At 40.9% G+C, this 15,665-nt stretch overlaps 1 protein-coding gene across 1 annotated transcript in view; it reads left to right on the forward strand.

Moving 5' to 3' along the window:
* Window positions 1-15,665, forward strand: part of apc (APC regulator of WNT signaling pathway) — an 89,805-nt gene that overhangs the window by 46,811 nt on the left and 27,329 nt on the right. The window contains exons 9-15 of the mRNA XM_080743727.1: window positions 251-349; window positions 814-991; window positions 2,952-3,152; window positions 4,419-4,514; window positions 5,648-5,787; window positions 7,327-7,404; window positions 11,710-11,826. Coding sequence (XP_080599853.1) covers window positions 251-349; window positions 814-991; window positions 2,952-3,152; window positions 4,419-4,514; window positions 5,648-5,787; window positions 7,327-7,404; window positions 11,710-11,826 — 909 coding nt within the window. The remainder of the gene's footprint in view (window positions 1-250; window positions 350-813; window positions 992-2,951; window positions 3,153-4,418; window positions 4,515-5,647; window positions 5,788-7,326; window positions 7,405-11,709; window positions 11,827-15,665) is intronic.

Here is a 15,665-nt window from a genome sequence, read left to right on the forward strand (position 1 = left end):
ATTCAAAGATTTGCACACGTTTTCACGACTTTTTCAAAAATAGCAGATCTACAAGCTCACAGCGTGGCACTCGGTGCCGCGCTGTGAGCTTGTATATCTGCTATTTTTCAATAATTAAAGCATTCAATAATCCTAGGCCTAAATGGGTTAATACAGATATACTCTTTCTGCGTTATTCAATTGTGACTTTATATCTCACAATTCAGTGTTCATTTCAGCATGTTTTAAAATATGTTTTCTGTCCGTCCAGGTTGCTGGCAGCCGATTGGACCATGAGCCTTCAAACGAGATTAGCTGTGTGGGGGGTTACTCCGCCCCCCGGCGACTCACCAGTCACCTGGGAACCAAGGTGATAATTGTAAAACCGTTAACTGCTAGCTTGTTAGCTTTAACCAGTGGTTGACTGTAACCAAGTAAATATTTTGAGCATTTGTTACTTTTCAGTATAAATATATTATGAATTCACCATTTAAGCCCTATTTCAAATATGGGGGGGAAATGTTACTTGAATTTACGCCCCACTATATTAATTTATTTGACCCTGCCTCCCGTCACACAAAGTTGCGCAGACTTAGCGAGCTGTAAAGGCACACTTACACTTTCTTAGAATTGTTGTTTCTAGTTTACTTTGTCCACCACTGGCATTAACCAATTAAACCCCATATGGTTGAGCCCCTATGTTCTGCTCAATAACAGAAAATACATGAGTTGCTGGGGTTTAAATGATTTAAGTGGTTAAAGGCTATTGCTCATTCCTCATCAATATTGATAGTAGTAGTAGTAGTAATAATGATAATAATGATTTATTCCCAGGTTGAGATGGTGTACAGTCTGTTGTCCATGTTGGGGACACACGACAAAGACGACATGTCTCGCACTCTGCTGGCCATGTCCTCGTCCCAGGACTCCTGCATCGCCATGAGGCAGTCGGGATGTCTGCCCCTGCTCATCCAGCTTCTGCACGGCAACGACAAGGACTCCCTGTTACTAGGTAAGAATCCACTCACAGCTCAATGTTAAATTCATATAATCAGCCGGCGTGAATGTGGGAGAAATGGGCGTGCTCTCTCTTTCTCTCTCTCTTTAATTTAGAGTCATTCTAAAGTACTGGTACAAGGGTCTATGTTTGTTCTCTATTTATCTTCCCCATTGCATTTGTTTGGCTGGTTATTTAGTTCCTACCCATCTCTGTTTCTGTGAAGGGTACATTTTCTTTTTTATGTTTTTATTATTTTGAGGAACATTACAAGGAGTAGTATATACACACGGTGCGTGCGTGCACACACACACACGCACAGTCGCACACGCACACACACACACACACACGCACGCACGCACGCGCGCGCGCACACGCACACTGCTGCAGTGGTATAGTAAGTCCACAGACACAACTAACAGTAAGCAACTCATTTTTTAAGAAGAAAAGTATTATGTTGGTTTTTAGTTAGCACATACATTCCATAGGGCTGGACCACACATGGACAAATGCCATCATCTTGTGACAGGAATTGTCCCCTCCTTCAGTAAAAGACTAATCCTTTGCCCGTGTTGTGTTGTGTACTGAGGTGAAAGTATCGGCTTGTAAGATAGTAGGATTTAAGACATATCGGCGATGTCCGTCATCTCCAAATTTGGGCACTGTTTCACCAGTTCATACCCATTTATGGTGTTCTGTGATGTCAGTCAGTGATGTCAGTCATCTCCAAATGAATAGCTAGAAGATGAACTATTTCTAAAATAAATATAATTTTGGAAATGGCACAGAGTGATTGTCCGTGTCCGGGGGATTGATCGAAAAATGTAACAATTGTGCTCGAAACTATTCAACCCCCTCTGAAAAAATTGTTGACTTAGAACTTGTGAACTATGCTCAAAACTGTACTTTTTGGAACATTCAGTGTCTTTGCAATTGTTTTATATCCTTTTCCTTTTTTGTACAAGGGTTTGCAATAATCTCTTCTCTGAACTTTTCTGACCATTCCTAGGACTTAGACATGTTTCTAACTGCTCTAATCAAAGTCAACAAGTCAACAAACTTCTAGTCAGGCCAGGTTGCACATCTGATGCAACTATTTAAGCCCCCCTTGATTAGTCGATTGCAGTTGATGCTTTCAAGTGTAATTAAGAGTTGAATTAAAGTGAAAGTGGCGTTGAAAGTGGCATTTAGCATTGAATTTGGAAAAAAAAACACACCAAATGTTACTTTTGTTGAGCCGTTTACATTGTTCTTGTATGATGTATTTATTTCATTCAGTTGTCAGTTTGTGAATTTAGCCAATAAACCAGATTTGCAGAGGGGGGTTGAATAATTCTGAGCACAACCGTATATTCTCTGACTACGTGAAAGGTTGAGGAAAAACGACAGCTAGCCGACAGTGGTTTGTGGTTTGGATAATTTCCTTGGCATTGAACAATGACTTTCAGGCCCCCTGGTCTCAGCAGCCACCTTATCCACTGTCCACACAGGTAGGGGTGGGCGATATAGAAAAATACAATATCACAATATTTTTCCAAGCTGTATCACGATACATGATTTTATCACGATTCTTTTTCATGTTGGTTTTTATGGTTATTTTTCAAGTTACTTGACAAAAACAAGACTCTCTGGGTTCCTTTTGGGAGCTCTAAATTGAACTTTACAAGTATGTAACTCTAACAGAATACAAATGAAACCAAATGGACCCTTACGGGTCCATTTGGTTTCATTTGTATACTGTCAGAGTTAAGTGGAGACTTTGACATTTTAAAGTTTGAGAACTACTGATTTAGACCAAAACTGCAGGTTTAAATTGAATTCTGCAATGAATCTCTGTATTAACGATTCAACAGGATTTTTTACAAGCTCCATCAATTGTATCACGATAGGTACGATATCTCTGAAAAGGCATATCGTGGAGACATTGTATCGTCTAAACGATAACTATCACCATATCGCCCACCCCTACGCACAGGTAACTCCAGAGGAAGCAAGGAGGCGCGTGCGCGCGCCAGCGCCGCGCTCCACAACATAGTGCACAGCCGGCCGGAGGACAAGCGCGGCCGGAGGGAGATCCGGGTCCTGCACCTCCTGGAGCAGATCCGGGTCTACTGCGAGGCGTGCTGGGCCTGGAAGGACGCCCACGAACAGGGCCTGGACCAGGACCACAACCCCAGTAAGTTCAAACATCCCTTTGTTTTTATCCAGGATTAGGGCTGTCACAATTATTACATAATCGTCTAATCACAATTATCTGACAATTGTCACACCGATAATTGCGATTAACGATTTAAATTGCATTTTTGGCATGTGACATATGAATACCAAGACCTAGTTTGACAGACGCCTGTGCGAGCATGTACTGTAGGTACAGCAGGGGTATTTAACACGGGGGACCGGGACCCCTAGGGGGTCCTCAGAGTTACTACAGGGGGTGCTGCCAAATATTTTGTGATTTGTTTTAAATTAACAACTTGAACCCTCACATCCCTATTCTGAGGAGAACTTTAGCCAACGCGGCGTTGAGAGCTTGTAGATCAGCTATCTTCGGGTAAATAGGTTTGGTGTAGAGGTAAAAAAAGAGCAGACCAAGTACAGAGTGACAGGTCAAGTTGACAATTTAAGTAGTTAAATGTCTGAAAAAACACATTAACACAAATCCAACATGGACTGATGACAGTGCTGTCAAACAAGTCTATATGAATCTATCTATGAAATCGATGAAATTCAACACAGTTATACAACATGTAGTGGGGGGGGGGTCCCTGCTGGATCTCCCTCTCAGCTAAGGGGTCCTTGGCCTGAAAACGTTGAAGACTCCTGAGGTACGGAATACAAAACACAGGGTTCCCACGATCATGAAATTCCTGGAAATATTTTGAAATTAGAAAAATATTTTTCCAGTACTGGAAAAGTTTCGGAATTGATCAAGGGTCCTGGAAGGTCCTGGAAAAAAATAGCTATGGATTGTCTTTGGTTATTGATTTTGTTAATACCTCTGAAATGACAAATTAAACATTGGCCAAATTGTCAAATATTCGAGGCAGAAATTATGAAAATAGCCGATCTACATGCTCACAACGCCTCGCAACGCGAGGCGTTGTGAGCATGTAGATCTGCTATTTTCACAATAAAACCGTGTTATACAAAATTCCTCTACTCTTAGTGACCGTCAGGGTTAGGGGGGTCCCCAGCTCAAATATGATTATTTTGTGGGTCACGGCCTGAAAAGGTTGAGAACCACTGGCATACACTACCTGTCTTTAGGCATTGCGCATCGGAGTAAGCGACTCGTTATTGAGCTGAATTATTGTTATATAGTCCTGGAAATTGGGTTCAATATTCTGGAAAGGTTTTGGAAAGGTTTTGGAAAATAATTGGTAAAGATGTGTGGGAACCCTGTAAATAAAACGTACACGTGTGTGTCTGTCCTCTTCTCAAGTGCCGTCTCCGGTGGACCACCAGATCTGCCCGGCGGTGTGTGTCCTCATGAAGTTGTCGTTCGACGAGGAACACCGGCACGCCATGAACGAACTGGGTACGACGTTGTCACTGTTATTATTGTACTTTACTTATCTTTATTATGATTATTTCATCTACTATCTATTTTTATTTATAGCTCGTTTTAGTTTCAGTTTCACCGACAGACCATTGCACTGACAAAACATTATACTCATAGACTTTACTCACCCTGGCTCATCGTCAGTGGTTTAAAGTACATTTACTTAAAGGTGATACACCATGCATTTAAAAAGTATTTATGTCATATTGTTTATGTCCCAAAAACGTTTTTCAAAAGGTTTGAGGCTAAATTACCACTCCTGAATAGAGAGCCTCTCTCATTTTGAATGGCTCTCAGAGCATTTTCAGCTGCAGTACCACCTTTGGCCTGAACTGCGCCACCCCCCCCCCCCCAAAAATCTTTTTGGGAAAAAAAAGGTTTTTGAAGAAAAAAAAAGTTTTTGAAAAAAAATAAAATAATAATCTTCAAAAACGGCCGTCGATGACGTCAGCGACGGCAGCAAATCTGGACAGCCTGTTTTGAGAACCCGTGGGATGCTTTTAACCTCCACCTTTTCAAAACCAGAGAAAGACACAACGGTCAGAAATGGGACTTTGTGAGGATAGAAGGTGCTAGTGGGACCCCAAAAAAAGGTTTTAAAATAGGAAAAGTGAAATTTCATGGTGTATCACCATCAAGTACAATTCTGAGGTATTTGTACTTTACTTGAGTATTTCCAATTTCCAGTACTTTTACTTCTACTCCACTACATCTCGTATCCAAATAGTGTACTTTTACTCCACTAGAATTATTTGAAAGCTTTAGTTTCTAGTTACTTTGTTATTTGTTATTTTGTACTTTTGGTACTTTAAGTACATTTAGAATTTTGGACTTTTACTCATAAGGGTGCCCTCACATCAAAATACCTAGAGTGGAATCCGCCAATGCATTTCAATGAGAATGGATTGTTTTTTGCCGAAATCCTCTACTGGCAAAAAACGCTCCATTCTCATTGAAATGCATTGGCGGATTCCACTCTAGGTATTTTGGTGTGAGGGCACCCTAACAGAGTATTTCTACATTGCAGTGTTGATACTTTTACTTAAGTAAAACATCGGAGTACTTTATTCCACCACTGCCGGGCTCATCGTTGTCCCATTCCTCCCTAGGCGGCCTGCAGGCTATCGGCGAGCTGCTCCACGTGGACTGTGAGATCTACGGGCTGACCAGCGAGCACTACAACATCACGCTGCGCCGCTACGCAGGCATGGCTCTGACCAACCTCACCTTCGGAGACGTGGCAAACAAGGTTGAAGTCTTTACATTACTAGCAGGGTTCCCACGGTCATGAAATTCCTGGAAATGTTTTGAAATTAGAAAAATATTTTTCCAGTACTGGAAAAGTTTTGGAATTTATCAAGGGTCCTGGAAGGTCCTGGAAAAAATAGCTATGCATTGTTTTTGGTTATTGATTTTGTTAATACCTCTGAAATGACAAATTAAACATGGGCCAAATTGCAAATATTAGAGGCAGAAATTGTGAAAATAGCCGATCTACATGCTCACAACGCCTCGCGTTGCGAGGCGTTGTGAGCATGTAGATCTGCTATTTTCACAATAGAACAGTGTTATACAAAATTCCTCAACTCTTAGTGCTCGTCAGGGTGCCGGATCCCCAGTTAAAACATGATTATTTCGGGGGTCACAGCCTGAAAAGGTTGAGAACCACTTCCATACACTACCTGTCTTTGGGCATTGCACATAGGAGTAAGCGACCTTGTTATTTAGTCCTGGAAATTGGGTTAAATATTCTGGAAAAGTTTTGGAAAAGTTTTGGAAATTAATTGGTAAAAATGTGTGGGAACCCTGTACTAGGAGTAGGGATGGGACCATATGAAAATGTCATTGCGATTTACGATATTAGCGCGATAATCAAAATACCCCCAACATCCATTATCCTGGATTTGCTACGTGTTGTTGTGCGCTTGTAGATCGTCAATTTTTTTGGCAGAGAGTTTTGGTAGAAAGTGGAAAAAAAGACTATAGAGTACATTATTTCCAGATCAGTTTTAAATGGTAACAAATATGCAGCTCTGCAAATAAAAGGTGAATTGATCCCAGTGCATGACGGTGGACAGTTTCACAATAAATTGAAATCTCCACAATACGATTATTGTGATTGTTTTTTTATCACGATAAACGATAATGACGATTATCGTCCCATCCCTAACTAGGAGATGTACTGTATCTGATCCGTACATCAATCTAAATCAGCTAGCTTATGCATCTGTTGATCAGTGTTGATTTCGTCGACTAAAACTATGGCGAAAAATGTTTGTCGACTGTGTTTTTTTCACTGACGAAAACTAAATAAAAACAAAACAAAAACTAAGCTGTGATGACTAAAACTAAGACTAAATATATTGACAATTTCGCCAACAAAATAAAAACTATACTAAAACGTTAGGGAGGGACTAGTGGAGAAGAGAGTCATTTTATGTTAGGTTGCTCTCAGGTGTTGCGTGCTGAAAATAGCCGATCTACAAGCTTGTAGATCTGCTATTTTCAGCACACAACCAAGTGTAAAATCAGTCCTTAGGATGCCATCAAGGCCTGCCAAAATACATTTTAGTCGACTAAATCAACTGTAGATTTAGTCGCCTGATATTCAGTCGACTAAAATTAGACTAAAACCAATACTTTTCAGGTGACTAAATTATGACTAAAACTAAATTACATTTTATTCAAAAGACTATGACTAAAACTAAATCAAAATCTGCTGTCAAAAACAACACTGCTGTTGATCTGTCTAACATGTGTGTGTTTTTTTTGTTTTTTCCCCCATCAGGCCACACTGTGCTCCATGAAGGCATGCATGCGTGCGATGGTAGCTCAGCTCAAATCGGAGAGCGAAGATCTGCAACAGGTGCGGACAAGGTTATTGTAACCTACTAATCGAGTTCAGTGGTCCCCAAACCCCAAAGAGAAATTGGACTTTGGCCCCCCGGACCCAAACTAATGAAAATGGTACAGCGTGTCCCTTTGCGCCGCTTATAGATCTACTATTACAGTTCTTTTTTTTTATTGATTTTTGAGTTTTTTCTTTTTCTTTTTTATGTTGTTGCTGTCGGGCAGAACCCTCCTATTAGGCCATGGGCTAGTGGGTTTGAGAGCAATAGATTCTGGTGGCAAATTCTAGTGATGATTTTTATGTTCCCACATGCCCATGGTATCATTTAAGCCCTGCTAGCATTACCAACCTCGTAGCTTTCTACCTGTTACCACCACTTTTATATGAGAAATAACCGAAATTCTCGTTTTTTTATTGATTTCCATATAGTATCCTTATAATGCAATTGAATATGTCAAATCATGCCTGGAATTGATGGGTACTGAGTTATAAAACATTGTAATGCAAAAGAATATTAATTAGAGATGCAAAAAGTTAGTATACAGAGGAATAATTCAAAGAAATAGGTCAAATTTGATACATTTTCGTTTTTTTGAAGGTCACAAAATGTGCTATATTTTCCTAAATATTTAACATAGAGACTTGCATTTAGCATTAAAATGTGCACATAAGACTCCATGATGTTGTGAAATATAACTATTAAACAGAAGAGTTTGAGCTTAGGTAATTATGACATGAGAAATAACCGAAGTTCTCGTTTTTTATTCATTTCCATATCATATCCTTATAATGCAATTGAATATATTAAACTATGCCTGGAATTGATGGGGACTGAATTGTTAAACATTGAAATGCTCAAAAATGGTACTTGGGAATGTACAATTAAGGCATACAAAAGTAATTATTCAAAAACTAGATCAAATTTGTATTTATTTTTCTTTCGTCACAAAATGGGCTATATTTTACACTATATAATACCTAGAGACTTGCATTCAGCATGATAGTGTACACTTAAGACTATGTTAGCTGTTTGTTGAGCATCTCACAGTCCGACCTAGTTCTGGGATTGGGTGTGTCTGGGCCTGCTGTCCTCGGTAACGAGGACCTGTATGTTCGCACTGACCCGATGGCATGCCCGTTCCTTCTTGGAGACGGGTATAGCACTCAGCAGGGTGACACGCAGGGAACTAGTGTGCACCGATGCTTCTCTAACGGGTTGGGGAGCAGTGTACAGAGGCATGGTGGCAAGCGGCGCTGGGATCCGCCATCCATCCAACATAATAATTGGACAGCCATAATTTGACTTTCCAGTTTCCTCTGACCTAGGCGATGCTGGACAGAGTCGAGATGAGGGGTCATCAGTTACTCCTGATAGGCCCAGGTTGGCTGAGACGTCCTTGGTTCAGGATGCTGCTGTCTCTGTTCATGGGGACGTCGTTGCCTCTGAGGCCTGACCTGCTTTCACACTTCACAGGCTCAGGGAACCCTGTGGCACCCGGGCTCCGATCGCCTCCAGCTATATGGGCTTGGCCCCTGAGAGGCGCAGGTGGTCAGATCTAGTTCCAGAGCCCCTTCTACTATTGCGGTGTACAGGGACTGTTCCACACATGGTGCGAGACCCACAGCGCTGATCCGGAACACTGTGATGTTCAGACTGTGATGCACTTTCTGCAGTCACTGCTGGATAAGGGCTGGGCGGCTAACACACTGAAGGTGTATGTTGCCACTATCTCTGCATGCCATTCTGGTGGAGCTGACGGACAGCTAGGTAAGAACCCGTTGCTGTCACGCTTTATGAAAGGAGTAAGGTGCCTCCATCCAGACTCTTCAGGTTCCCATTTGGGACCTTGGCTTGGTGTTCTCAGCACTCGGGAAGCCTCCCTTTGAGCCCCTGTATACTGCCTCTCTTGAGCACCTTTCATGGAAGGTGCTATTTCTCTTGTCAATCACCTCCGCAAATAGGATTGGTAAGCTCCATGCGCTCTCGGTGAGCGAGGAGTGTCTTCAGATGGGACAGTCGAGTGTCACCTTGGGGTGACACTCTAGGGGTGGCATAGCTCAGGGGTAGAGAAACCGCTACAATCTATGTAAAGCGCCTTGGATAAAAGCGCTATATAAATGCACCATTTACCATTTACCTTGCGAACCATTTCCTAATTTCTGCCAAAAGGTTCTCTCCGTAGGACATGTGAACTGGCCTCTGTACGCGTCAGCTTATGTCCCTCCCATGAGTGTTGACGGCTTGGGTGATGCTCTGCATGTCCCCTGCCCGGTGAGGGCTTTGGACACTTACAGTACGTCATATGGACAAAGGCTGACTGATCAGCTCTTTGTATGATATGGTGATAGAGTCCTGGGCTGAAGGATTTCGAAACGGAGAATCTCACATTGGCTTGTTGCTTGTGTGTTTTGCTTGGCCGGACAGACTCTGCCATCCGCAGTAGTGACACATTCCATTCAGGGTATGGCCACCTCTTGGGAATATAGTTCAGGGGGGTTCCCCTTTTTGATATCTGTGCCTCGGCCAGCTGGACATCGCCTAGTACCTTTACCAGGTTCTACTGCGTCAACGTGGTCCCTGAGAACCGGGTGGAACAAGCTGTTCTGCATGTTGCTTCTGCTCCTTGAGAGACAGTGGGCTCGTCTCTGTGAGATGATCTAATGAAAGTAACAATATTAAATCTGATGATCTGTCCCTGATGATCTAGGTCAGTGGTTCTCAATCTTTTTTACACTGATTTCCGAAGCCAAGTACCCCCTTCTCCTGACTACAGCAAAATGTCAAACAAAATCCAGTTCCAATACCATTACATTCAAAATAAAACAGCATAATGGCAAATAAACATTGCTTTCTATTCAATAACAGTCACTACGAGTCAAGTAATTGATGTAATTTGGTTTAGAAATGTACAGTTGAGTAGGTTCACACCATCTCTGTCAATGTTTTGTCATTATAACAGTAAAATACATATTCTCATTTTTCTCACATACTCCCTGCAGTACCCCTGCGTACCCCTAGGGTTACACGTACCCCCATTTGAGAAACACTGATCTAGGTGACCACATAGATTCACTTGCAAGTGATGATGATAACTTTGATTACTTATCTCTGAATATGACACCATTCACTAAATGGTTTTCAGGAAGATAGTAATGTAATGAGGCATGGTCTTTCGATGTCATATTTACCTAAGCTCAAACTCTTCTGTTTAGTAGGCTAGTTATATTTCACAACATCACAGAGTCTAATGTGCACATTTTAATGCTAAATGCAAGTCTTTATGTTAAATATTTAGGAAAATATAGCACATTTTGTGACCTTCAAAAAAATGAAAATGTATCAAATGTGACCCTTTTTTTAAATAATTTCTCTGTATACTAACTTTTTGCATTTCTAAGTAATATTCTTCTGTATTACAATGTTTTATAATTCAATACCAATCAATTCCAGGCATGATTTGACATATTCAATTGCATTATAAGGATACTATATGGAAAGTAATAAAAAAACGAGAATTTCGGTTATTTCTCATATAAAAGTGGTGGTAACAGGTAGAAAGCTACGAGGTTGGTAATGCTAGCAGGGCTTAAATGATACCATGGGCATGTGGGAACATAAAAATCATCACTAGAATTTGCCACCAGAATCTATTGCTTTTCATGAAATTCTGGGCTCTGTCCCATGAACTATATCTCCATATTCAAACATTTAGAATTATTTTCCCTAAATGAACGCCCTACTTGGTCGTACTACAGCGCCACACAAAAACATCAAAAGTAGCGGATCCACAAGCTCGAAACACGCAGATATACAAGCTCACAGCTGCCCTGCGAGCTTGTAGATCTGCTGTTTTTGAAAAATCTTGAAAATTATAATTTTGACCCGATTCTATAAGTGTCTTTTGAATCCTTCTAAGATTTTTTGAAAAACCTATGTTCCTATGTCAGCAATCTGGCCAGCCATCGTCAAAGAAAAGTTCCTTTTCACTCAACTGGAGCTCAGTCTGTTCTTGAGAGACTACTGTGTCAGTGGTTCTCAAACCTTTTCATGTGAAGGACCCCCAAACTGATATTTATTTGGCCACGGACCCCCATCTCAAAATATTTAGTTCCAGGGACCCCCCCAGAAGCAGAATTTGAGTTACAAACGTTCGCTTTAAAAATACATATATTTCACGACTTTTTCAAAAATAGCAGATCTACAAGCTCGCAGCGCGGCACTCGGTGCCGCGCTGTGAGCTTGTATATCTGCTATTTTTCACTGGTTAAAGCATTCAATAATTCTAGGCCTAAATGGGTTAACAACGTGGTGTGCTGCAGGTGATCGCCAGCGTCCTCAGGAACCTGTCTTGGCGAGCCGACGTCAACTCCAAGAAGACGCTGAGAGAAGTGGGCAGCGTCCGCGCGCTGATGGAGTGTGCCCTGGAGGTCCAGAAGGTAGGAAACATGGCGATATTATGATAATTATAATAATGCAGTACTATTATTATCTTGTGTAGATTGTACGGCTGATGTCGCACATAGTCTAGGGCAGGGGTGGGCAACTTTGATGATGGTGAGGGCCACTATATTTTCACGCTCACTCCCAGAGGGCCACAATGCATAATACAGTCAAACATAGGAAAAATAGCCGATCTACAAGCTCAAAACGCGTCGCAGTGCAACGCGTTTTGAGCTTGAAGATCTGCTATTTTTGCTATTTTTGAATTGGAATCGGAATAATTTTTGGCTATTTTTGAATTGGAATCCTGAAAATATTTATTTTCAAATGTTATACATGTTAACTTTATGAACTTAAATACAAATACATTGGGCATAAAAAAAGACTGGTAGGCCCCTAATATAGACTGAAGTAATTTAAGTGGGTCATGTTTGAATGCAATTGTAACACCTGAAATCTATTAATGTTCAGATATTAACCTATGGGCCGCAATAAGTGAAGGTGGGGGCCACATGTTGCCAATGTATGGTCTAGGGCCTTAAGGGGAGAAAATGCTAATTTTGTGCAAATCAGTCTAAAAGTGCCAGATTTTGCACAGACGTAGCCCAGGGCATGCTTTAATGATTTAGCTAGGGCGCCCGAGTCTGCCACCTTTGAGGTCGCCACAGCGGCCAAATCAAGTTGGGCTCCCATCGACTCTATACTACAGGATGTAAATACCCAGAAAAATCTGCTTTAAGTAGGATGTGAGGGGTCTAACTAGGGGTTTGTCATGATTCTGAATCTATTGCAAGCATTTGTTTTGCACAAATGACTTTCCTTGGGCCAAAAACGGCCCCACAAAAACGATGTGTCACTTTTCACCACTTGGATGCTCGACACTGTCGCAAGACTATGCATTAATCAGGCTTATTGCTTTGGTGAGACTAAAAGTAAACTAAAAGTCAAATATAAAAGTATATGTTGAATAATTATTTATGAAGTGGGTGATCCTAAGCTCCCAACCTGGTATTCTTATTAATGTGTGTCCCTGTAAAAAAAGAAAAAGTAATTCTTAACGCTTTCTGTACACTTTTTTTTAGAAATATATCTTCCTCCCTACACAGTATAATAATACCCAATGATCATTATTGAAGAGGAAATAGGACTGTGGCATTCCCCCCCTTAAACACTTTTAGACCGTACACAATTGGATCTTGTGAGATGGACATCGCTACCGGTTTCCGTGGTCGGGCCAGGGTTAACACGATTTAAAATGCCTCATTTGCTGTATCTGTTTCAAATTATTCCTTTATGTCCACCTAAATCTATGCTCTGAGATCTCCACAGTCACATCTCTGCTGTTGTCTTGGAATATGTCCAACCCATGAGCTAAAAGAACTAGTAGGGCTGTCATAGTTATTACATAACCGTCTAATTGCAGTTATTTGAGGTACCGGTAATCGCAATTATTTGAGGTAATCACAATTATTTTGCATAATCGTCTTAATCGTTTCCATGTTGAGAAATGTTAATATAGTTAAACACTTTCAAAAAGTAGTGGAAATAGCAGATCTACAAGTTCACAACGCGTCGCACACGCGTTGTGAGCTTGTGCGATTGGGGCTTGTGCGATTGGGGCTTGCAGCTTTGTGCGATTGGGGCTTGCAGCTACACAAAGCTGGATATTTCGGCCACAAAACTGGATATTTTTTAAACCGGATAAATAAGTTAAGACATTGAAACATATCCGATTCACTGGATCCGTGTCGGCATGGAACACGGATATCTCTGAAGACTTTACTGTTTGTGTGTGTGCTTGTCCTCCTAGTGGAGGTCTGGGGACTATTTTAGACCTAGATATCTTTGTTGTGTGGACCTGGATATTTTTCTATGTGGATATCTGAAAATCTGGGATATATGAAGTATCCAGATTCGTCTGGCCTAGGCCAGACGAACAAATTTGATGCCAGTGTAGTTAATTTCAAGTACGTGTGGCCATATACACATGACACATCTTTTTCCTCCTCTTTGTTTTTAATCCGGTATGGGAATGCTGTTAGCAGGCAGGCCTGCGTCTCCATATAAAGTACATTGTTTGTATTGTTAGTTAACATGAAAAGGCAGATTGTTCTTTGAATTCTTTTGACCATACATGCTCTCGAAGAGAGAATCTCTCCAAAATCTATCCTGATTTTGTGCCCACCTGTATTAGGTGCCATTTGAAGCCAGCCCCAGTTGGCCATGTATTGGTAATGCACATTCTTTGCATTTAGGAGTGTATCTTTGTAGCTTCCTCGTGTATTTGTCATACAACAATTGCCTCCAAACCAGATACAAGACACAGATACAAGACTACTAGAAATGTATTGATGCCTTTTAATTAATTTGACTGTATGTACTGCCATCCAAAGGCTGACAACAGTAACTACATTTTGTGGATGCCTAGTATGGGCGAGATAATTTTTCTGGTAATGCTATTTTTTTCCAGCCTTTATTTAATTCTCAGAAAACACACTGAGGGGGCTGAGACTCTCTTTCCCAGTGGTGCAGCAGGGATTAAAATTTGGAGAAAAACCACAAACAAAATCAAATTAATTAATAGAAGAAAAATAAATAAATAACAAGATTTCAAAGAAAATCAAGTCACATGATTTATCAACATCAATTAAAACGGTTGCAATTTAGGTTGACAAAAGTTGATTTTTAACTGAACAGGGGAGTTTCCAAACTCGGTGGAGACACACAGAATCTCACGCATGAAACAGTCCTGAGTGAGATACCAAATAGTTTTCCACTTCAAAAGAGAATGTAAGTAAGGGGGTAAAGTCCCAATTAAAAAACAAATGTTCAAGCTGTAGCTGTCCCCTGTTATAATATACATTTGAGGGGCAGAGTGATAAACTGTCCAAAGTGTGGTAGCATGCACATCCCTAGTGTAATATTCTGTATACTGTATAGTGAACAACATACATACTACCCATGTCTGCCAGTATTCAAAACTTGGCCTGGTTTAAATCCTCAGAGAACTGTCCCTGTTCAATAAACGTCCATTACTTTTTGACCTCCCCCAAAATATCCCTAAACCAGATTTACAGTACCTTCTATGTTTAGTATTCCAGTACCTATGAATATGTATACTTATAGTATAGGAATACTATACAGCATTGGTTCTCAAAGTGGATTTCAGGGACTCTCTAGGTCAGTGGTCTTCAACAGGGGGTCCGTGACCCCTAGGGGGTCCGCGGAGGTACTGCAGGGGGTCCGCAAAATTATTGCGTAAAAAAAAAAGAAAAAAAGATATTCAAAAAATGTTTTTTTTTTTTTTTTTGCCATTTTTTTATGCTTGGGGAGGGTCATTGATTTTCCCCCAATTGAGAGGGAGGGTCGTGGCATTTTATAAAAGGGCTTATACATTTTCTCCAGTAACACCCCTCAATAAAAAACGACCCCTCCCTAAGTAGTATGTTTAGAAATGGTAGTGGTAAGGCCCACTCTGCTCGCTGTAACTTGTACATGTTTAAAATAAAAAATATGTTGTAGCCCCGACCCCCCCACCCTACGAGGTGGTAGGGGGTCCCTGCTCCATCTCCCCATCAGTTTGGGGGTCCCCGGCCTGAAAATGTTGAAGACCCATGCTCTAGGTTCCTTTATGGGGGGTCTAAATTGACCCTTGCAAGTCTGTAACTCAGAGTTAAAGAAGTAGTCCACCTCAAAAATGACTTTTTGTCTATTGATTCCCATGGAGATTTGAATTCATGGGGACCCAAATGCGGAATCAATTGGGGTACATTTACTATAATCACATTTTTGTCTTAGGAATGTGACAAATACAAAAAAATAAACATGAATTCAA

Source organism: Nannobrachium achirus, assembly GCF_963921795.1.
Source record: "Nannobrachium achirus genome assembly, chromosome: 15".
NCBI lineage: Eukaryota > Metazoa > Chordata > Actinopteri > Myctophiformes > Myctophidae > Nannobrachium > Nannobrachium achirus.